We start from the raw sequence: 22,842 nt of genomic DNA, 5'->3' as shown, positions 1-22,842 counted from the left end.
TGCCACAAACTTCCTGAGTGATGTTGGGGAGGTCACATACTCTCGCTGTCACTCAGGTTTCTCATCTGTAAAATAACTGTAGCTATTTCACAGGAGAATGTTTCCTTTAATTCATTCATGGTGATCAGCTGCTTTGAAATACTTGGATAGAAGATGCTACAAAAATACAAAGTTCTAAACCCACAACTTATGTTGAATACTTTAATTCAACGTGAAACTAAGTGACTTTATGAGGCTGCAGAGGATGGATTCATGCTCTTATTTGGAAGGAAGGAGCTTCTATGCAGGGAAGAAGGAGGGAGGGGGAAAAAAGGAGGAGTCCTGAGCAGAAAAGGACCAACAATACAAAGACAAGGGGAGGGGATAAAATAATATGAAAACACGACTGAGACTCCCTTAATTCCATATTTTGATCTGTAACCAAAATGTGATTTATGTGCTTGACTTCTAAGGCTGTATATTAGGCTAGCAAAGAGGGTTGAAGAGGCCCCACCTACTTAGTAGATAATTTTCAGCATCCTACTGAAAATTTGCAGAGGAGAGAGAACCACCAGACCAATAATTACAACTCATTACTGGTTGTGTCTTCACTGCAGAGTCAGCCTGGGCTAGCCTAGCACAGGCAGCATTCCCACTGCAAAGTACTACCTGTGTAACTGTCCACAATGCTGCTTTACTAGCCTGTGTATAGAGATTGTTTTCTGGTGGGATATCTCATGGTTCTTAGCAGTGCATTAAACTGAGCTGCTCTGAATTCATTCTTAGGATGGTCTTACTTTCAGCTTGTATGGAGCTACTGTCTGACAGGGACATGAGAACAATATTTGATTTCAACTTCCAAGTGGAGTTGCTCATTAATGTAGACAGTTCTGATGAAGAAAGCAAACAGAAAGAACTTCTACTGAGAATGTTGTTAAGGAATTCAGTTTGCAAACTACAGGTGAGTCATAGTGTACCCAACTGACATCTCAACCTCTCAGTTTCCTTCCTGCCCACTGCACATAAAAATGTTATTGGGGTACATTTCCCCAAATTATGGGTCTTGCTGTATGACACCACAGCTTTAGTAGATGTCAGTTTCTGGCCAACTGGCAGCAAGGGAGAAGCATTTCTTGGATAGCATCTCTGTCCAAATGCTGCGGAAGTGCAGCAAAAATGGAGCATTCAAATGGCATTAAAATGTAATGCAGAAGAAGGGAGGATTTAGATGAGAATATAATCCAGGTGGAATTGTGAAATAGGATTAGAGGACTAAGAGCACGGGTGCTTGATTAGCCCGCATTCTCACTGCAAAGTCAGTGGGTTGTCAGCCTGGGTTGAACTAAAACTCAAGTTCAAGCCTATACAGTCAGCCATGCCTGCTAATTCTGGCTTAAAGCACTCTCAAGTCTGGGTTAGAAATTTTTCTGTGCAGACAGAAAGGGGTTAGGGGCAACATGTTTTTGCTGAGATTGAAGTGGTTTAACTGCCCCAAATGGAGCAGCCATAATGGTGGGTACAGCCTTTAATTGCATGATCACGTACTATTTTTTTCCACAAGACTCCTGCCTCATTCAGGGCAGAGGATGGACTTGCAAATGGGCAGAATTAAACTTGGACAGGCAACCATAAATCTGGTATTTCCTAACTTTTGAGTGTTTGCTTTTGCAACCTAAATAATGTTTTAAACATTTTTTGTATGTAATTATATATATATAAGGTGTTTCATGCTGATGTATTTTGTAGCATTGTACAGCAGTATAATCTAAATACAATAAAAACACTCAAAAGTTCCTATGATAAGAGCAACTAACTCTATGTAGTTGGCTGCAGTTTTTTCACCATTCACTGTTATGATTTAGAAAGTCAAATACATTCCAGGGCCAGGACTTAAGTAATGTTTTTACTTATGTGCTGTAAATCAGAGATATACACAAACAGATCTCCCACTAATGGTGAGTGGGTTGCACAAAGAGCAAGTGTAATTACAATTTTAGTTAACAAAATTACTTCACATTCAGCCTCACTAGGTGGAAAATAAAGCAGGATCATTTTAGGACTAGTGCTAATTCTATCCTTCACATTGATCCAGATTCATATATATGGAAGTACCTGATTTGAGTGCACCACTGAAATAGTTATGATATGCTTTAATGGACAATCTTGCTTTTTAAGTATCACATTGGACTTCAGAGTTGACACTTAACTGCCACAAATGGGAAAATTTCACATTTGCCATAAAGCTGCTGTTTCATTTTGGCTAGGACAGTTCTATATTCTGATGCACAGCTTCTCCGTCTCTATGAATTGCAATGCCTCTCACCTGTGGAATATGGTGGAGATCCAGTATTGTCACTGGGCAGTTCCATGACTGAGTACTGCCCTTCATATCAGACCACTAGAAATTCTGCCTCTGGCATCAGAAAAAGTTGGTGGATCAGTTTTTCCTGACCACTTTGTTTTATAACTTTAATTTTTATTCACTTTTGTGCACATAGCTTCAGCTGGATACATTTTCCCCCCTACTTTCTGATTTGAACTGTGTTCTCAGCATCAATACAATTGCAAAACAGCTGCTGCATTTGAATACAGAAAGTACATCCACATTAGGAAAAATGTGATTTTTTTAAACCAAGCATTAGCTAATGTGGTAAAATTAGAATTTTACCAAAATTGTAGCATGGACAAGACAGTTTGTACTTTTCACATGCTAGCAGATTGAGGTAAATAGGTGGGGAGTGAGTAGAGTTTACCTTGACCAGCTGATATGTGAAAAGGACAAACTGCCTTATCCATGCTACAATTTTACCATGTGTTAGCTTCCATGTCTTATCTAACACATAATAAAAAAACATTTTTCTTAGTGAAAACAAGACCAGAGGGGGCTTCATTTCAGTTACATTTGTATTCAATGGATAATTATAGAAATACCTGATTTTGCAGAAATTTTGCCCATTCCCTGAGGAACTTCTTTAAAATGTAAGGATAACTATCAGAACAGTAGTCTGAAGTTGTTGACCATCCTTCTATTACAACAGTTTAATTTGTAGTAGAAGAGTTTCTATTGACCTTAAAAATAGATGTAAATACAAATTAGCTTTTCCTTCCGCCTTCATTTTTTCTTTTCAATCCCTCCTGCAGCTTGGATGGATGCTTCAGACAAGCAATGAAAATTTCAGTAAAGGCTTTGGAACATGAACGTATCACAGTAAGTTTGATGTCTTCTTTCCAGACTCCAATTCATTTATTTTTTCCCTTTCTTCTCTCTTCTGAAGACACTCCCCTTTTGTATATCCTGTATCTCTCTTTTCCTTCCATTTCCCTATTCCCTTCTTTCCAATGCAGAGTTTGTCTTTCTCTAGGCTCTAAAATTCAATTGCTTTCTTTGAGAAGTTTAATTATGATGAAGTTTTCTTTGTTGTATTAAGGCCATTACCTTTTTATTGACCGTTGCTGAACCTAAGTAGATAAAAGGTGAAAGAAGGTCATCTTGACCCATAAACCTATTATATAGAATTGCTAATAAAAATGAGCAGAAGTTGAAGTGAAAAGAATTATCTGAATTATGTTTGTTTAGGCTGAAGTATGGTGGTATGCCCTTCAAGAGGCTCTTATAAAGGATACACGTTGGCATAAAAATTGACTAGGTATTCTCTGAAGTGGGACTATTGGACTATTAAATTGTCCTCAATTAATCAGACTGATGAAACAGCAATGACTGACCAAACCTCTCCAAAATTTTAGAGGAACACACCAACATTTTTAGGATCCTGGAAATCCTCACCTCATCCTAGGACAACACCTTTGCTATGAAGTCTGGGGGAATATTTCAATACATCTGGGCCACAAATGCACCAATTAGAATGTCAGGACATCAACTGGATTCTAAGGAACCTCTGGCCTTTAAGATTCCTGCTATGCACTTCCTTGTGTGTAACTACACCGCCACTATTTTATTTCTTTCCTATTCTTATTTTTGGTTTCTGTCTATTTTACTTCAAGCTTGACCAGTTACATTCAGTGATGTGATATATACTAATCCTGGCAATAAGTGTGACAGACTAAGATGGAAATTAAGTAGCTGTGACTGAGTGTGAAAAAGGAATGGTAGCAGGAGGAAACGAGCATTCCAGACAGACGTCATCCTAGACTGGTCAACTAAATTGGAATCCAGAGGCTGAAGTGTACCAGCCTGTGACTCACCTGTCTCTGTACCATAACCTGTCTGTGTCATGAGAATGAAACAAGATTTAGTGAGACAGAAGTATATTTAAGGAACCAAAGTTAACTAAAACTTACTTTGGCAAGCCACAATCCTTGCCTAAGCAGCTTTCACATCTACATCAAGCTATCAGCATCTTCAGACTCTGAGGCAGGAGGATCCACCATTCAGTGAATCAGAGAGTGCTGACCCCATTGTATTCTACATGATGGATAACTACAGGGTTCTTTCCCTTTCTATTTATAGTCCAGTAAGCCTTTGAAATGTATTTCTTTGAAGTGTATACCCCAGACAGAGTTCTTCTCCCCACTGGTCTGGAGACACCATGCTGAATTCCTCATCCTCTGGTCAATTCGCTTTCCGATTGGCTTAATCACTTCATTTACTTTAGATGTACATGTATTTTCATTGTCCTTTGTTTGTAATCAAGCCATGCAGACAAGTGAATCCACATTGTTTTGTCTAGGGGAGGCTTGTTTATCAACTGCCTCCAAAACATAATGTAAGAAAATATTTTCAGCACATGTACATAACTCTTTATATACAAGCTGTACATACATCACATAACAGTATTCATGATCAATGTGACACCAGTTTTTACACAATACTTTACAAGACACTTTTTGGCTACATATTTGGACAACAGTGTGTTAGATATGCCCTTTGCCAGCTTGCTCTTAGGGTCACAACTATATTGTGCAACTTGAGACTTTTAATGAACACACAGAGTAACGCCACAGGAGTATACTTTCCTAGTGTGGTTTGATATTAAGCCAGAGTTTTCCACAGCATTTGGGCTAGCCTACAGTCACTCTCCTTTTTGAACTAGCTAATGAAGACAGAATAAGTGTATTCATAATGGATATAGCCACCTGTGAGAATGAACATTGAGATATGATAAACAGTATTTTAGTAAGTTTAAAATACAGAAGAGATGAAACAGAACACATTACTGCAAAACTGGAAGATAGCAAGAAGCTTTGTCATAAAGGCAAATGGGAAATAAACAGTCATTTTGGAGATTTTAGGAGATGGCATCGATCTAATTAAAATATTTTTCTAAGATGCATCACTGCACAGCTGGAGGTTGTATGGATGAAAGCCTACCCAAATGGCATAGAATCATAGAGTTGGAAGGGACTTCAGGAGGTCATCTAGTCCAACCCCCTGCTCAAAGCAGGACTAACCTCAGCTAAATAATCCCAGTGAGGGTTTTGTCAAGCCACAGCTTAAAAATCTCTAAAGTTGGAGATTCCACCACCTCTCTACGTAACCCATTCCAGTGCTTCACCACCCTCCTAGTGAAAAACTTTTTCCTAATGTCCAACCTAGATCTCCCCCACTGCAATTTGAGACCATTCTTGTTCTCTCATCTGCCACTGAGAACAGCCTAGCTCCATCCTCCCTGGAACCCCCTTTCAGATAGTTAAAGGCTGCTATCAAATCTCCCCTCATTCTTCTCTTCTGCAGACTAAACAAGCCTACTTCCCTCAGCCTCTCCTCATAAGTCTTGTGCTCCAGCCCCCTAATCATTTTTGTTGCCCTCCGTTGGACTCTCTCCAACTTGTCCACATCCTTTTTCTAATGGGGGGCCCAAAACTGGACACAATACTCCAAATGTGGCCTCACCAATGCCGAATAGAGGGGAATAATCACTTCCCGCGATCTGCTGGCAATGCTTCTACTAATGCAGCCCAATATGCTATTAGCCTTCTTGGCAACCAGGGCACACTGTTGACTCATATCCAGCTTCTTATCCACTGTAACCCCCAGGTCCTTTTCTGCAGAATTGCTGCCTAGCTCATCAGTCCCCAGTCTGTAGCTGTGTATGGGATTCTTCCGTCCAAAGTGCAGGACTCTGCACTTGTCATTGTTGAACCTCATCAGATTTCTTTTGGCCCAATCCTCCAGCTTGTTTAGGTCCTTCTGTATCCTATTCCTACCTTCCAGGGTATCCACCACTCCCCCTAGCTTAGTGTCATCTGCAAACTTGCTGAGGGTGCAATCTACCCCATCCTCTTGATCATTAATGATGATGTTGAACAAAACCGGCCCCAGCACCGACCCCTGGGGCACTCCGCTTGTGACCAGCTGCCAGCTAGACATGAAACCATTGATCACTACTCGTTGAGCCTTATGCTCTAGCCAGTTCTCTATCCATTTTATAGTCCATTCATCCAACCCATACTTCTTTAACTTGCTGATAAGAATACTGTGAGAGACCATATCAAAAGCTTTGCTAAAATCAAGGTATTTCACATCCACTGCTTTTCCCACATCCACAGAGCCAGTCACCTCTTCACAGAAAGCAATCAGGTTGGCCAGGCATGACTTTCCCTTGGTGAATCCAGGTTGACTGTTCCTGATCACCTTCCTCTCTTCCAAGTGCCTTAAAATGGATTCCTTGAGGACCTGCTCCATGTTTTTTCCAGGGATTGAGGTGAGGCTGACTGGTCTATAGTTCCCTGGATCCTCTTTCCTCCCTTTCTTGAAGATGGGCACTATATTTGCTTTTTTCCAGTCATCAGGGACCTCCCCCAATTGCCATGACCTTTCAAAGATAATAGCCAATGGCTCTGAAATCACATTAGCCAACTCCCTCACCACCCTCGGTTGCATTGCATCTGGCTCCATGGACTTGTGTATGTCCAATCTTTCTAAATAGTCTTGGACCTGTTCCTTCAGCACTGTGGGATGTTCACCTCCTTCCCATTCTGTGCCGTCCAGTGCAGTAGTCTAGGAGCTGACTTTGTCTGTGAAGACAGAGGCAAAAAAGGCATTGAGTACCTCAGCTTTCTCCACATCCTCTGTCACTAGGTTGCCTCCTCCATTCTGTAAGGGGCCCACACTTTCCCTAAACTTCCTCTTGTTGGTAACATACCTGTAGAAACCCTTTTGTTCCCATTCACGTCCCTTGCTAGCTGCAACTCCAATTGTGCTTTGGCCTTCCTGATTTCATTCCTGCATGTTCGAGCAGCATTTTTATTCTCCTCCCTAGTCATCTGACCAAGCTTCCACTTCTTGTAAGCTTCTTTTTTGTGTTTAAGTTCACCAAAGACTTCTTTGTTAAGCCAAGCTGGATGCCTACCATATTTGCATCCTCTACCTCTTTTAGGTGATTGGTTGCACCTTTAACCAACTAACCCAACAGGTTGGTCTAAAATAGAACGTTGCAACCTGACCTGAACCTGATAGGACCCAACAACAAGTGTTAGGTTCAGGTTAGATTGTGTCTGAAAACAACTTCACCCTCTCGGGGCCAGGTTGTTTCTGATCACTTCCTTCTGCCTGTGGGGTTGGCACAGCAGTGGCTGCATGCTTCACTCTCACCAGCTGCCACCACCTTGCTGTGCTGTGTGTGTGTGCTGACAAACTGTAGTGCCTCTCACTCAGCAGCACACACAGTGCAGTGAGAAGGCAACTGTTACCACGCTGACCTCACAGGCAAAAGAGTCAGGGATGGATCACAGGCATGGAAGGGCTGGGAAGCCACCAGGCCTCAAGGATGAGGCAGTGGTACTGACACAGGGTTCGGAGGCAAGTGCTGGGTTCAGCTTGCTTCTGAAAACAACCTGCACTCTTGGGTCGGTTTCAGGTCAGCTGTGCTCAGTTCAGGTTAAGCTTTAAAATTAGCCCCTAGCAGACCTCTAGTTTAAAATACATCACCTATTTATTTTTAATGGCTGGCAGTAAGTGAATCTACATATGGTGGTTATACAAGAGATTTTTTAGCTGCCCTATTCTGTGTATGGAATGCAGCACCAAGGACAGCACACTATCATCACTAGCTGAAGCAGGAAAAGATTGAGAATGTGACTTAAATAAGAACAGCCATAATGGGTCAGATCAATGGTCCATCTAGCCTACTATCCTGTCTTCTGATAGTGGCCGATGCCTGGTGTTGTTCTAATTGGCAAGATTAGAGTGGTAATAGTGACTCATAATGTTAAGGTGTACATAAATATGTAACTGTTTATAGTTTTAAAGGTTTAAATGATAATAAAGATATTTTTGAGTGATCAGAGCCAGAAATCCAAGATGGCAGTCGCAGGGAATTACAGCTGAGAAAATCAAAATGGTGGCTTCAGAGCAATTAGGCCAATAGCAAAAAGCAGGGTGAGGTGAAAGAAAGGTCACTCCTAAACTCAAAGGGAGAGGTCAGTCTAGCATAAGTGCAGGTTCTCAGACAGGTCTGGTTGGTTTGATTGATGAGTTTAGCACCTGTGATTTGCCCATAAGAACAGACCGATCAGGGAAATCTTAGAGCTGATTGGTGAAGGGACATGCTATTGAACAGGATTGAAAGAGCAGCTAATCCAAATAGACCAAAATCTGTATATAAGGCAGAGAGCTGACAGGCTTAGTGTGTGTCAGTGTGATCAGAGAGTGCAGCATGGGAGCAAAGTATTGGAAGCAAACAGAGAAGCAAGATAAGAACAAGAATCATGACGAGAGCTGAAATTGCTAAAACAACAGACAGAGCGGAAGGACCTAAGATGGTACAGAGGGAACAAAGGAGGCAGAAAAGTAAGGATGACAACCTCAATGTAAGGAATAAATTTGTATGCTTGAGATAATAAAGCTGAATTATTGTGTATATATGTCTATTATTATAAATATAATTTGAGAGTTTAAATAAGAACTTGCGGTCAGCATCCTCTATATGATTGATCACCACATGTAGAATGTAAGCATTCAAAGCTGGTATTCCTACTGTACAGTGTTGCAATATTGGTTATTGTAATATATGCTAAAGGCATTTGTGTTACGTTATTTTGATATATTTGATATTTTGATATATCCTAAAAACGTTGGGAACCACTGATATAGAGCATTCCTGACAAATGTTTGTCCAGCCTGTTCTAAAAAACTTCCAATGATGGAGATTCCAAAACTTCGCTAGGTAATTTGTTCAGTGCTTATCTATCTTTAGTTAGAAATTTTTCCTAATGTCTAATCTAAATCTCCCTTCCTGCAATTTAAATCCTTTACTTTTTATTCTGTCCTCAGCGGCTTAGAAGAATTTATCACCCTCCTATTTATAACAACCTTTTATGTATTTGAAGACTGTTATCACGTTCCCCAGTCTGTTTTCTCTTCTCCAGACTAAAAAACGCTCAGTTTTTTCAATCTTTCCTCACAGATCATGATGTTTAGACCTTTAATGATTCGGTTACTCTCCTCTGGACTTTCTCCAATTTGTCCACATATTTCCTGCAGTGTGGTGCTGAGAACTGGACACAATACTCGTTGAGGCCTTATCAGTGCTGAGCAGAGTGGAAGAATTACTTCTCATATCTTGCTTGCAACAGTGTAATACATCCCATAATGATGTTGGCTCCTTTTTGCAACAGTATTACATTGATGACATATTTAGTTAGTGATTTACTATAACCCCCAGATCCTTCTCTGCAGTAGTCCATTGTTCACACTACACAAACACGTTGTACAGTGTTACATAGTGTGTGTATATGCTGTGTCTGGTGTATACATGGTTTGTATTCGCTGTTTGTGTGTATACAGTGTATACATTGTGTGCATGCTGTGTGTAATGTACATAGTCTATATCCTGTGTGTGGTTGTGTTACACGCTCTGTGCAGTGTATACATTGTTTATAGTGTGTATAATTGTGTGTATGCTGTGTGTGACTGTACACTACATATATCTAGTATATGTGCTGTGTGTGCAACTTTACATGTACCCAGCATATTTTTTTAAAGTACATCAGAAGCAGGAAGCCTGCTAAACAACCAGGGGGGCCACTGGATGATCGAGACGCTAAAAGAGCACTCAAGGAAGATAAGGTTATTGCAGAGAAACTAAATGAACTCTTTGCATCAGTCTTCATGGCTGAAGATGTAAGGGAGATTTCTAAACCTCAGCCATTCTTTATAAGTGACAAATCTGAGGAACTGTCCCATATTGAGGTGTCATTAGAGGAGGTTTTGAAACAAATTGATAAATTAAACAGTAATAAGTCACCAGGTCCAGATAGTATCTGTTTTGAAGGAACTCAGATATGAAATTGCAGAACTACTAACTGTGGTATGTAACTTATAATTTAAATTGACTTCTGTACCAGATGGATGGACGATAGCTAATGTGACACCAATTTTTTAAAAAGGCTCCAGAGGCGATCCTGGCAATTACAGGCTAGTATGTCTAGCTTCAATTTCAGGCAAATTGGTTGAAACTATAGTAAAGTACAGAATTATCAAACACATAGATGAATACGATTTGTTGGGGAAGAGTTAACATGATGTTTGTAAAGGGAAATCATGCAACCCCAATCTACTAGAATTCTTTGAGGGGATCAACAAGCATGTGGACAGGGTGATCCAGTGGATATAGTGTACTTAGATTTTCAGAAAACCTTTGACAAGGTCCTCACCAAAGGCTCTTAAGCAAAGTAAGTGGTCATGGGATAAGAGGGAAGGTCCTCTCCTGGATCAGTAACTGGTTAAAAGATAGGAAACAAAGGGGAGGAATAAATGGTCAGTTTTCAGAATGGAGAAAGGTAAATAGTGATGTCCCCTGAAGAGTTACAAAGAGATCTCACAAAACTGGGTTACTGGGGGAAAAAAAATGGCAGATGAAATTCAATGTTGATAAATGCAAAGTAATACCTACTGGAAAACATAATTCCAACTCTATATATATAATGATTGGGTTTAAATTAGCTGTTACCATTCAAGAAACAGATCTTGGAGTCATTGTGAATAGTTCTCTGAAAACATCCACTCCATGTGCAGTGGCAGTCGTAAAAGCTAACAAAATGTTGGGAATCATTAGGAAAGGGATAGATAATAAAACAGAAAATATCGTATTGCCTCTTTATACATCCATGGTACACCCACATCTTGAATACTGTGTGCAGATTTAGTCCCCCCCATCTAAAAAAAGATGTATTGAAATTGGAAAAGGTACAGAAAAGGGCAATTAAAATGATCAGGGATCTGGAAAGCTTCCATATAAGAAATAAGACTTAATATAAATAAGACTGGGACTTTTCATCTTGGAAAAGAGGTCACTAAGGAGGGGGAGAGGAAAAAGGTCTATAAAATCATGACTGGTGTGGAGAAAGTAAAAAAAAGAAGTGTTATTTACTCTTTTTCATAACACAGGAACTAGGGGTCACCAAATGAAATTCATAGGCAGCAGATTTAAAATGAACAAAAGGAAGTATTCACACAATGAACAGTCAGCCTGTGGAACTCTTTGCCAGGGAATGATGTGAAGTCCAAGACTATAACGGGACTCAAAGAACTAGATACATTCATGGAGGATAAATCCTTCAATGGCTATTATCCAGGATGGGCAGAGATTATTGTTTGCCAAATTTTAGGAATGGGTGACGGGATGGATCACTTGATGATTATCTGTTCTGTTCATTCCCTCCGAAGCACCCTGGCATTGCCCAGGGCAGAAAGCAGGATACTGGGCTAGATGGACCTACTCTGGTCCGACCTAGTATGGCCATTCTTCTCTTCTTGTGCCGTGATTATACATTACATGTACCCAGTGTGCACACAGTGTGTGTGTCTGTATAAGACATGTACAACGTGCATTGGGGCTAGCACAGGGGTCCCTTTTCTGGGTGGATCTCTCCCCTGCAGACGTGGCACCACATTTGGGGCATAGGTGCTGGCACTAGGGGTGCAGGCAGAGACTGCTCACGCACCCCCTGGTTTGAAGGGGGTTTCCCTCACACACAGGTTTTACAATTTGGGTCAATGGCTCTGAGCACCCCCACTATAAACATTATTCCAGTCCCCCTGGCTGGGGTGGACACCACAGTTGACGTGGGGCCCCAAAGAAGAAGGCGGGCACTGCCTGACCGCGCGCTTCAATCCGACCCACCCAATCCCAGTTTAACCGTCCAGCCCCCTCACGCGCTGCGGGCAGGATGGAGCTCGGGGCGGGCGCCGCGCGCGGACACCTTCCAGTCAGCGCCAGCCAGCCGGGAGCGCGAGCCGGGCTCGCGGCGCTGGGTGAGAAAAAGTCACGTGCTCAGCCGTCACCGCCCGCCCCAGGTGCCTCAGGGCAGCAGCGCAGAGCGAGGGGCGGGCGGCAACGCAATCCCGGAAGGGACCCACGCGACTCCCTCCCGGGCCGTGCGCTGATTGGCTCGCGGTAACCCCATGACTCGAGTCGAGGCACGCCCTGCCCTGGGTTGGTGGCGGCCCGCCGACCGCGAAGCAGCAGCGGGGGAGGGCGGTTGGGAGCGGGCATGGCTGCGGCGCCGGGTGTGACGGAGCGGTACTTCACGCGCTGGTACAAGCCAGGTACCGCCCCTCCCCCCAGCTGTGGAGGTGCCGGGCGGGGCCCTGCGGGGCGGGGGGGATAAACGCTGTAAGCCGGGCGGGCCGCGCCAGCGCAGGGGGCTTCCCTCAGCCCCGCCGCTGCTAGAGCTTGGCCCGGGGCGCGGCTCCCCTGCAGTGCGGAGCCCGCCTGGCGCCGGGGCGAGCGGCCATTCGCTCTGCAGAGTCCCGGCCCGCCCGAGCCACTGCGCCACCGCTGTGCTCCAAGCCTTTCCCGGGTGAGCCCCCCCGGCGGGCCGCTTACAGGGCTTGGCCTGGGTGGGTCCTCGCCCTCACGGGACTCAGCTGACATGAAAGAAGGGCCCAAGCATAGTTTTTTTTCCGGCCCAGTACAAACTTGTAACATGCCCTTTCCCTGCCCCCACAACCCGTGGGGGGGTTGTAGCCTGGGCTGGGCCTCCGGGCTTTGGTATAGTGTACCCTTACTTCCCCCTTCTCCCCCCCCCCCCCCCCCCCCCCCCCCCATGTGTAGGCCCTGTGTGAAAGCCTGGCCCCCTTAGCTTTAGCCTGCCTGAACCCCCGGTGAGCCAGGTGGCACAATTGAAATCCCACTGAGCTTGCCTGAGAGGGTTTTGTAGCGAGTGGGCGTCTGTGTTTAGGGTGCTTGCTTTCCTTATGCATACTGATGTCAGGGCTGGTCTGTGCAATATTTGTACTACTTTGGTTGCATCAGTGTGAAACCAGTATAGTTAAAGCAGTGTAACTCCCTAGTATCAGTGCAGGTATACTGGTAGAAAGGTACTGTACACCAGAACAGTTTAGTCCAATAAATTGAAGAGAATAAACTTCATCATTCTAAGGCAGCTCTGTACCAGTATACCCGAGCCCATAATAGGGATTGCATATAACTATTTAGGTAAGAAATCCCTCCCTGCTGATGTGCCGAGACCACTACATGTCATTGTGACCAGGATTGTATCATGGTTTTCTTGTGCTCATTTGCCAGTCTGTTGGTATCCATCTTTTGTTTATACTTAGATTGTAAGCTTCTTGGGGCTGTCTCTTTGTTCTGTATTTGTACAGCAGCTAGAGCAATGAGGTGTTGGTCTGTGACGGGGGCTCCGAGGTGCTGTGAGGATACAAGTAGTAATAACTGAAAGATAAATGGGTACAAAAATCTGCCTGCAGATCTGCTTTGAGACACTTTTTACTCCTGAGGGAATTCTGTGTCCAAAAACTAAAATTTCTGTGCACAACATTTTAAAATTTTGCAAAATTCTGCATATTGTATTTGTCAAAATAACACATCCAATCAGTTTCAATTATTTTGGTAATTCATTTCAAAATACCTGTCAGTAAGTATGTGACAATTCAGACAACAAAAAAGATTCAGGAAATGTGATAGATTCCTTACTAGGCATCTTAATATAGCACGTTGAGTAATAATTCATTTAAATCATCATACAGAAATGTATTTCCCAAACCTCTCAGAAGCAATGAAGGCATGGGGGAGTCTGGGATCACGGAGGAGCTGAGGGACAGGAAAGCCATTGCTGGGAAGGAGCCTGGAGATTGGGAGATCTGTGAAGGAGCCTGGAAGGTGGTTGGGTGTGGATGGGAGAAGTATGGAACAGTTTTTTGGGGGGGAGATGGGGACAGGGAAAGAATTGTTAGAGTTGGGGGACAGTCCCCATGTAGACCCTCAATGGCCTCTAGCCTCTCCCTTCAGTCAGGCACATCTGCCCCATCCCTGTGTGTCCCTGCACCCCCATTCAGCAACCCCTCCTCGCCCAGTCCCCATGTGTCCCTGTACCCCCCTCCGATATCTCCCCATGTGTCCCAGCACCCCCACTCCCATTCAACCGCTGACTCAATGATGTCACCCCACTAGCTCCTATCTCCCTGATCCAGTCTATAGCCTCCCACCAGCCCCGTGTGCTTCTCTCTGTCTGTTGCCCCCATATCCTGTGCCTCCTCACCTGGCTCCACAGGCAAGGAGCTGTGAGGAAGGCAGCCCCTTCTGCCCCTTCCCTCTCCGTGGCTGGTTGCTCTGACCATGTGGGCAAAAGGTGTAATTGCATTGTCTCCTGAGCAGAATGTGTTTTCTGCAGGGGGAGGGGGCAAAAATCTGTGGTGGACATTAATTCTGTGCATGCATAGTGGCGCAGAGTTCCCACAGGAGTAATTCTTGCTAGTGTGCAGACTTCAGTGAGAATCATGCAGATGTAAGCATTGTAAGATTAGTTTAAAGTCATGCATTCCCTTCAATGCATGTGTATCTAACATTAACAAGTATTGTGTATATGATGGAGAAAACTAGACCTTAAAGTGGAGTATGCACACACAATCTTTGCTTTCTATGCATGAATCTAATTAGGGATAGCTCTGAGTGCCTTTTTTGAAATTAGTTTTGAAAATGGATTAAGCTAAATGAGAAAAGGAATTTTATTTCAGAATAAATATGCCCACATGGAGTTATTCTGGAACAGCTATTTTGCTTTAAATTCACACCTACCTTATTCCTGAATAACTTTCATGTGTAGATCAGCCCTAAGGAGTGAAGATCTTGAGGTACTTCAATCTGCTTCTTTTAGCATATATTGCTTTTGAAACTTGAAAGTATTTCAGTCATCTTGCACTGCCAACTGATACCTGATGTGGTCAGTTCAGTTTGCATATCTGTAGCTATTTTTAGTAACTTAATCTTTTAAATCCTCAGTAGCTAAATGTTAGTCTTACACTCTAATATATCAATAACAGCAGTGATGATAATATCTAGCTCATAGACTTTAAAGTCAGAAGGGACCATTGTGATTATCTAGTGTGATCTCCTGCACATTGCAGGCCACAGAACCTCACCCACCCACTCCTGTAATAGACCCATAACCTCTGGCTGAGTTACTGAAGTCCTCAAATCATGGTTTAAGTTACAGAGAATTCACGATTTACACTAGTTTAAACCTGCAAGTGACCTATGTCCAATGCTGTAGAAGAAGGCAACCCCCGCACCCCTCCAAGTTTTTGTCAATCTGACTCAGGGGAAAATTCTTTCCCGACCCCAAATATGGGGATCAATTAGACCCTGAGCATGTGGGCAAGACCCACCATGCAGATACCTGGGAAAGAATTTTCTGTAGTAACTCAGAGCCCTCCCCATCTAGTGTCCTATCTCTACCATTGGGGATTTTTGCTACTGGCAGTCACAGATCTGCCATATAACATTGTAAGTAGTCCCATCATACCATCCCCACTGAGAGTGCTTTTCATCAGTGATTTCAAAGCATTTTACAAAGGAGGGAAGTATTAATACTGTTTTACAGATGGGGGAACTGAGGCACAGAGATGATTTCATCATCCACAATCCTCACTGAAGTGTGTAGGAATCTTCTTCGAGAAATATAAAGTCCATCTTAATAATGCAGCAATAAGTTTCTGTACATTGGTTCTTGCATGTTTCTAGCTCAGTGTAGTCATTGGTTTTGGTTCCTTTTTTTCTTTAAACAGATGTTAAGGGTAATCCATGTGAGGACCACTGTATAATGCAGCATTCTAATAGGTAAGTAAAATCTGATTCTTAAGTTCTTAGGATATTTGTTTTGCACTACTAGTTTGAAAATGCGAAACTTTAATAGAGAGCTCATGTTTTCAATACTGAAAGCATAGTATTTGGGTTTTCTATATTTCAGAGTAAGCACCGCAATTCTTTGATAGCCTCTTTATTAAACACCTCATTTACCCTAATTGCATACAGCTAAGTAAATTAGACCCATTATTTAAGTTTTAATATTACAAAACCTAATATGAATGAGTATTTTTGAATGTTTTCAACAATACTTTTTTATTGAAACATTCCCATTTGATGGCAGAAATTTGGAGTATGCATTTTGCTAGTATATGAGAACCTAAGTGTGAAATCGATCAGTCTAATAAAATGTTTTAATTTCTGAGGGTTGTAGTAATATGTGAATGTAAAATATCTTGTCTATTTTAAAAAATCCAAAATATTTATGTAATATCAGAAGATATGGTTTTCATATTTCGTGGTCATAAATAACCTGCTCTGCCTCCAGCCGGCAGCATTTGGGCCAAAAATATTTAAGGAATTATTTTGCAATACAAGTCTCATTTTAAAAATGTTTAGTCATGTTGCTGAGAGTGTCTCCTGTAAATTGCAAATATGAACAAATGATCTCCCATTTTAAAATGCAGTTTTACCTTGAAAGTCATTGGGTAAGAATGGGATCCGTGTATTCAGCAGCTCTTTTTGTGTATTCAGAATTGCTTGGTTTGCTAAATTTGTACTTCTCTTAGTCCTGTAGTCAGTACAACTCACAGAGTAAGCTGAATTCAGTTCCTTTTGCATTCTGAACAGAACTATGTACAAATTGCATATGTAATCCGTACAAACCTATAGAGCTAGTTTTGGCCTGCAGAATCTGTACTACTAGCGATTTAGGTATGAGAAGGCAGAACCTAACTTGACTTTCAGGTAAGGTTTACAGGATGGGTAGGTGTAAAATTATTGTAAGTTGTAAAAGTTTTTTTTTTTTTTTTTTTAATTACAAAATAAATCACTGAGATGACATTGAATCCCATGCTGCTGTTCTTGTCACTTGCCAGTGTAGCTGTTTGTAAAAGGAAACCTACTGACGTTACCTTAAATTAAAAAAAAAAAAGAAAAAAAGAAAATTATGATAATGCAATCTAGGCATTACCTTTTGTTTAACCTGCCTTTTAAAAATGGATAGTTGTACATCATAGTCCAGAGGATCTAAACTTTCCAATGTATTTTTTTATACAAAATACTGTGTTTTGTAACATTGCTAGTCTTGATAGGGTGAATTTAAAGTTTACCTAATGTTCATTTTGAGGAACATCCCCTTACGATAAAGCTTACTCAGCTCTGCGAAGCTCCCATTTTCTCTTAAAAGATACCAAAACACTTAACTTAATCCCTTTTTTGTTAAAGATTAACTAATTTCTAGATCTTTATCTAACAATCTGCTCCCATTTCATAGCCATGGTGCCTCTTTAAGACTTACTGAATTGTCTTATTCTGGTATTCACTGTCTGAGTGTTTTCTTGAATTCAGAAAGCTGCTGACCTTACAATACATGTTTAAATTTAATGTTTATGTGTAAAACAAGGAAATACCTTACAGAGGTCATACTGTCACTTAGGGAACTATGCTGTGCAGTTGAGGAAAAACCATTTAAACCGAAAATTTAGGATTAAAAATAGCATAGATTGCAATACAGCTATCTGACATCTAGGTAATCAACATACCTTGGATCTGGATGAATAGATCCCTCAGTTGAGTAAGTTTGTTACTGCCTGTCAGCTATTTTACTCTTAAACAGCCTATGATATTTTCTATTTGCAGTTGTTCTTATATGGCATCTGTATAAAACTTGCTCAGTTTGCAAGTAAAAAGATAGCTCTAACTATCAGCTTTGCAGTTTTCATCTGACATCTGAAAATAAAGCATGGATGCTTAATGGGTTGTGTATCAGTGATGATAGATTCTGCAGGCCAGTTTCCAACAAGAGATATAACTGTGCAACCCCCAAAGTTTTCATGTGAGTTGCACATATGAAACTGAGGGTTGAATTTGGTGCTGCTGTTGTAATTAAAAAATTTCAGGGGGTAATGGATATGTAAAACTTCTGTCACTGAAGCAAAAGATATAGACGACATACAGGCCATCTTCACTGCAAAATTAACTTGGATGATTGGCACTCAGATGTGAGTAGCCACACTGCAAAGCCATACCTTAATTACTATGTCTTCACTGGTGCTGCACTTAACCAGGTGTTGTGCTAAGACTTCTGGAGGTTTACTTTGTGGTCCTTTGCTCTGTAGTAAGTTGAGCCTGATTCTTTCCCAGTGAACTGTGGGGAGGTATTGGAGGACTATCAGCACTTGAGTGATTTAGCTTAAGTGCTACAAAGGGGGCAGGTGAGCAACCCTACTGAAAGGTTCACTGGGGTTTTATCCTGTAGTCCCAGATGAGCCAGCTAGTCTATGTTAAACTCTCCGTTAAAGTTGGGTTTTGTGGGTGAGGGGAAACATCCTCCAAAAAGCCTGAGTGAACAATGGAGTGAAGACCTAAACTCTTGGTAGCAGATGAGTTCAGGAAGAAAATATTGCCTTTCAACGAACTAATTCACTACAGGAGGCAATTATTTGCTTATTACAAGGCTAAATGATCCCAGGGATGAAAATGCAGTACAATAGGTAACTGTAACTTTTCTTGCAGAATTTGTGTCATCACACTGGCAGAAGCTCATCCTCTTCTTCAAAATGGAAAAACAATTAAGAGTATTAATTACCAAATCAGTGCCAACTGTAGTAGACTTCAAAATAAGGTCTCTGGAAAGTCAAAGCGGGTATGGCTTTTTTTTGACTAACTTGTCAGTTTGCATTTTATTTAACTGCCTGAAGTGCTCATTTCTAATAGATCCCGTGTCAGATGCCAGAGTTCCTTTCGCTGAAAGAAATTCATATACTGTGTACCATTGTTGACACTGGTTCAGCTCCTTCAGGTTTACTAAATTAAAGAGCTCCAACACAGACTACTCTTCAAATACCTGCAGCAGTGTCTGTACTAAGCACCCCATTGCTTAGAAGTGTTCTGAGTAGGGTTATGTAATGCTGTTACAAGACCAGCTGTAGAGCTGTCTGAACTAGGGCACCCAGTGTTGCTCATACTGGTGTTAACAATGGTGAAAAATTCAAGAAACTTTCCCTATTATAGATAGGGCTTGAAGGTGTCATGTCTTTTTTGTTTTTAAATAGATAGGTATCAAACATTAAAAGTCTCTTCAGAAATGTTAAGACGTTAATGGACATGAAAACTGCCCTTTTATTGAGGGTACATCTGGCAAGCTTATGGCTTGTCTAAAAATAGTCAGACTAGTTTAACTCATTGGTTCTCAAACTGGGGGTTGCAACCCCTCAAGGGGTCATGACATGATTATGTGGGGGGTCACGAGCTATGAGCCCCAACCCCAGCCAGGTGCGGGGCTGAGAGTCTTCATGCTTCCTCCTGACGGAGGAACATGGGGAGAGGGGGCGAGCCATGATACACAGATACTGCTCACCTCCCCCTCCCCCAAACATTCCTCTGTGCCCCTCTAGAAGGCTGTGGGAGGGAGCAGGGAGTGAGAAGCAACGCCAGGGCTCCCTGCATCCAGGTCACTTTCTCCACCTGTGCAGTGTTGTGAGGTGAGCATCAGAATTTTTGCTCTCTGCCCTCCCCTTACCTGGATGCAGGGAGCTCTGACGTTGCCCCCTCACTCTCTCCCCCCACAGCCTTCTAGGGGTGTGTGGAGGAGCAGCTTTTGAGGTGGGACGAAGCAGAAATATCAGATGCTCTGTGCAAGCAGGTCTGTTTCCTCCAGGAGGATGCAGGGGTTAGGGGCAAAGGGGGAGTGGAGAGCTCCCAGGGGTTAAGGGCAAAGGGGGAGTGGGGAGCCTATGGGGCCAGTGGCAGGCACCCAGAGGTAAGGGGGTCATACTCAGAGGCTTGCTGTGTGGAAGGGGTCACCACTACAAAAAGTTTGAGACCCCTGGAACTAAAGGTGTAATTTCAAACACGTTTAGTTAAACCAGTGCAAAAGGCAGTGTGGATACTCATTTCAGTTTAGCACTAAGTTTGAGCTAAATCAGTTTTGATTTAACGAACCTGTTAGAAGTATGTGCAGATAACCCCTGATGGCTGGTGTACACACAAACTAGAACACAATAAATGTCTTTATTTTAGTACAAGATTGTGTGGAGATTTACATGAAATTGACACTTACTTCAATTCATTTACACTAGTAAAATAAATCCTGAGGGGAATATGTGGTTCCTGCATTGCGGATAATGACTTTAGACTGTAGCTTTTAGTCATGTGGAAAATTTAGAAAAAGAAAACTATATGACAAAAATAGTATTTACTTTTATCAATGGAAAGTATTTTAAAACAAACATTGAAGATAAGTGACTACTTTACTTTGTACTGCTGATTGTAATAAATTTCAAAATTTTCTCACTATATTATTTGCCAGGAAGGCTACGCTTTAAAAAACAAAACAAAACAAAACTTCCTTTAAATTCACAGCAATTCTTTGTTTCATATGCAGGGTGCTCAGTTTCTAACAGAACTTGCCCCTCTGTGCAGGATATTGTGTACAGATGGAGAAGAATATACTATATATAGGTAAGTAATTCTCTTTCTATTTTGATTACCAAGCATGCTTTTACTAAAACTGGAACTTCTTTACAGTTGTATAAGAGGGCGGTTGATGGAAGTGAATGAAAACATTCTGGATAATCCAGCTATTCTGCAAGAAAAGGTAAGAATTTTGCTTACATTGAGTTTTTTCTCCTTTTTATTCCTGTCCTATATCATGGTTTTATTTTCTAGCCATCTACTGAGGGATACATTGCCGTTGTACTACCCAAATTTGAAGAAAGCAAGACCGTAACTCAAGGACTCTTGACACAGAAGGAATATGAAGAAGTTTTGTTGAAACGTTTTAATTCCACTTCATGAAGCTCTATATAAGTGAATACATAAATATCTGAACTACACAGTAAGTAGGTTCAGAATTAAGTATTGCATAGATAACACTTGTAAATTGTAATCTGCTTCCAGTTTATCCCATAGTGCAAGAATTATAAAATTGTACAGACGTAATGTAGGGGACTGGAAATTTGTATGGGTTTGTTTAAATGTTTAAAAGGGACTGAACAGTAAACCTTAAGTTATTTAATTTCATACAGAAATAAACAGTTTAAATATTTAATGTGTTCTGTATTTTTTTGGACAGGTGCACTGTAGAAAAATAACTTTCCTCTATTGCTTAATGTCATAATCAAAATATGTTAGTTTCACCTATTCCTTAGTACCCCAGATCATCTTACATAGATACTTAAGTGAAGATCATTTCTGACAGATAAAGATTAATCCCCAATCCCTAGTGTTGAGGATTTCAGCTGTTACCTCTTTGGTGCTGCAAATCCAGCATCCCCCTTATGATGTCCATTACCATCAAAGGATACACTAAACTACTGGTGAGAGGATGCCCCACAAAAATTAAATACCCTTAAGAGCTGAAGCCTTTACAGTACTCTACCATCCTCAAAGTAGTAAAATGAGAATAAACTAAGTTAAAGAAACAAGATCATAAAACAAGGAATAATATATAAGACCAACAAAATAGGATATGGCATCTGTACAAAGAGCAAACAGGGATCTCCCACTTTAAATGTGTATTTCACTGGTGTTTATAGTATAGTGTCTTGGAATCAAATAATGCCCTTTGTACAATGACTGGTCATAATTGCTATCAAAATATCTTTTCTAAGAGTTCTAAATCTTGCACTGTAAAAATCTACTTTATGAAATTAATGTCATACATTCTAAATAAAGAGTTCAGTAGTTTCACATGCATTTCAAATCCTACTCTAAGTTTTGATAATAAATCAAAAGAAGCAGCAAGATGAGTTATCTACCAGTAAAGAATTTATAAACAAAGAGAATTAAGTATTGGTTCACTGGAAATATAAAATGTTTTTTGCAGGATGAACACTTCAATAGTTCAGATTGACAGCAAAATTAAATTATTTAAATCAAGCTAGCCTAAAATTAGTGGCATATGTATTGCAAACCAGCAGGAGGTTTTCTATAGACTTTTGTTCATTGCAGAAATAGGAAAAAAACAGTTAAGACAGCAACATTCAATGCTTGAGGCCAGAACCTTCCAAATTATCTTCCTGATACTGGCCAACATGAGTCTGACAAACTTCCACAGTAGTATAACATGCAGCATATCCTCCAAAACTATCCAGTTTCTCTGCATAAATGTCCATTAGCAGCATCTTTGGGTGAAACTTTCATTAAGATGATCACAATTGTTAATTACAAAAATAACTATTAATGGTGAGCAAAAGGAGACACATTCACATTATAAAAATACAGAAGTTAAAAACTGACCGATGTTGCAATTGTTACTGTTAAATACCATGACATCTATTAGATGTGAAAAGGTCACAACAGCTTTAATTCAAATAACCTAGTTTATCTTTCACAAAAGAAAGCAACTTTGAAACTTTAGCCAGTTTGTAATTTCCACATGAAATTCTTCCATTCCTAAAATACCACAATTATTTGCTCTCTAAAAATGTCAGATTTGCTACATGATGGTCCAAGGATTTGATTCCAAAGGCATTAGTTTTCCCTTCCTTGCTGTCTTCATTTGTATTTGTTTGTAATCTGTTCTCTCTCCATGGATGAGGTGATCTAAAACAGCCATTTCCAGTTCTGCACTGTTTAAAAAAAAAAAAAGCTGAGAAGCAGGATTGGTTTTATTTTTCCTCATTGCTGCATA

At 41.2% G+C, this 22,842-nt stretch overlaps 2 protein-coding genes across 9 annotated transcripts in view; one reads left to right on the top strand and one right to left on the bottom strand.

The window, feature by feature from the left end:
• Positions 1-12,328: 12,328 nt before the first annotated feature.
• Positions 12,329-21,258, top strand: ABITRAM (actin binding transcription modulator). Of its 3 annotated transcripts, none has more exons than XM_067569901.1 (6): positions 12,329-12,374; positions 15,968-16,019; positions 18,723-18,852; positions 20,593-20,669; positions 20,736-20,805; positions 20,877-21,258. In XM_067569901.1, the coding sequence occupies exons 1-6, from the start codon at positions 12,344-12,346 to the stop codon at positions 21,003-21,005; spliced, it is 489 nt and encodes a 162-aa protein (XP_067426002.1). In that variant the 5' UTR covers positions 12,329-12,343; the 3' UTR covers positions 21,006-21,258. The 3 variants fall into 3 exon arrangements, with proteins under 3 accessions (XP_067426002.1, XP_067426001.1, XP_067426003.1); XM_067569900.1 differs by having other exon boundaries at positions 12,371-12,487; XM_067569902.1 differs by lacking the exon at positions 12,329-12,374 and adding an exon at positions 12,414-12,476.
• Positions 20,201-22,842, bottom strand: part of CTNNAL1 (catenin alpha like 1) — a 162,127-nt gene continuing 159,485 nt past the window's right edge. For 5 of the 6 annotated variants that reach the window (XM_067569890.1, XM_067569891.1, XM_067569895.1 and 2 more), the window contains one exon: positions 20,201-22,780. In XM_067569890.1, coding sequence (XP_067425991.1) covers positions 22,619-22,780 — 162 coding nt within the window. In that variant the 3' untranslated portion in view covers positions 20,201-22,618. The remainder of the gene's footprint in view (positions 22,781-22,842) is intronic. The other variant, XM_067569893.1, reaches the window with a different exon arrangement.

The sequence above is a fragment of the Emydura macquarii genome, unplaced genomic scaffold, assembly GCF_026122565.2.
Source record: "Emydura macquarii macquarii isolate MOO-44397 ecotype Brisbane River unplaced genomic scaffold, CSIRO-AGI_Emac_v2 contig_2948, whole genome shotgun sequence".
NCBI lineage: Eukaryota > Metazoa > Chordata > Testudines > Chelidae > Emydura > Emydura macquarii.
The sequence above is the reverse complement of the archived record's forward strand: the minus strand, read 5'-3'. Positions and strand labels throughout refer to the sequence as shown.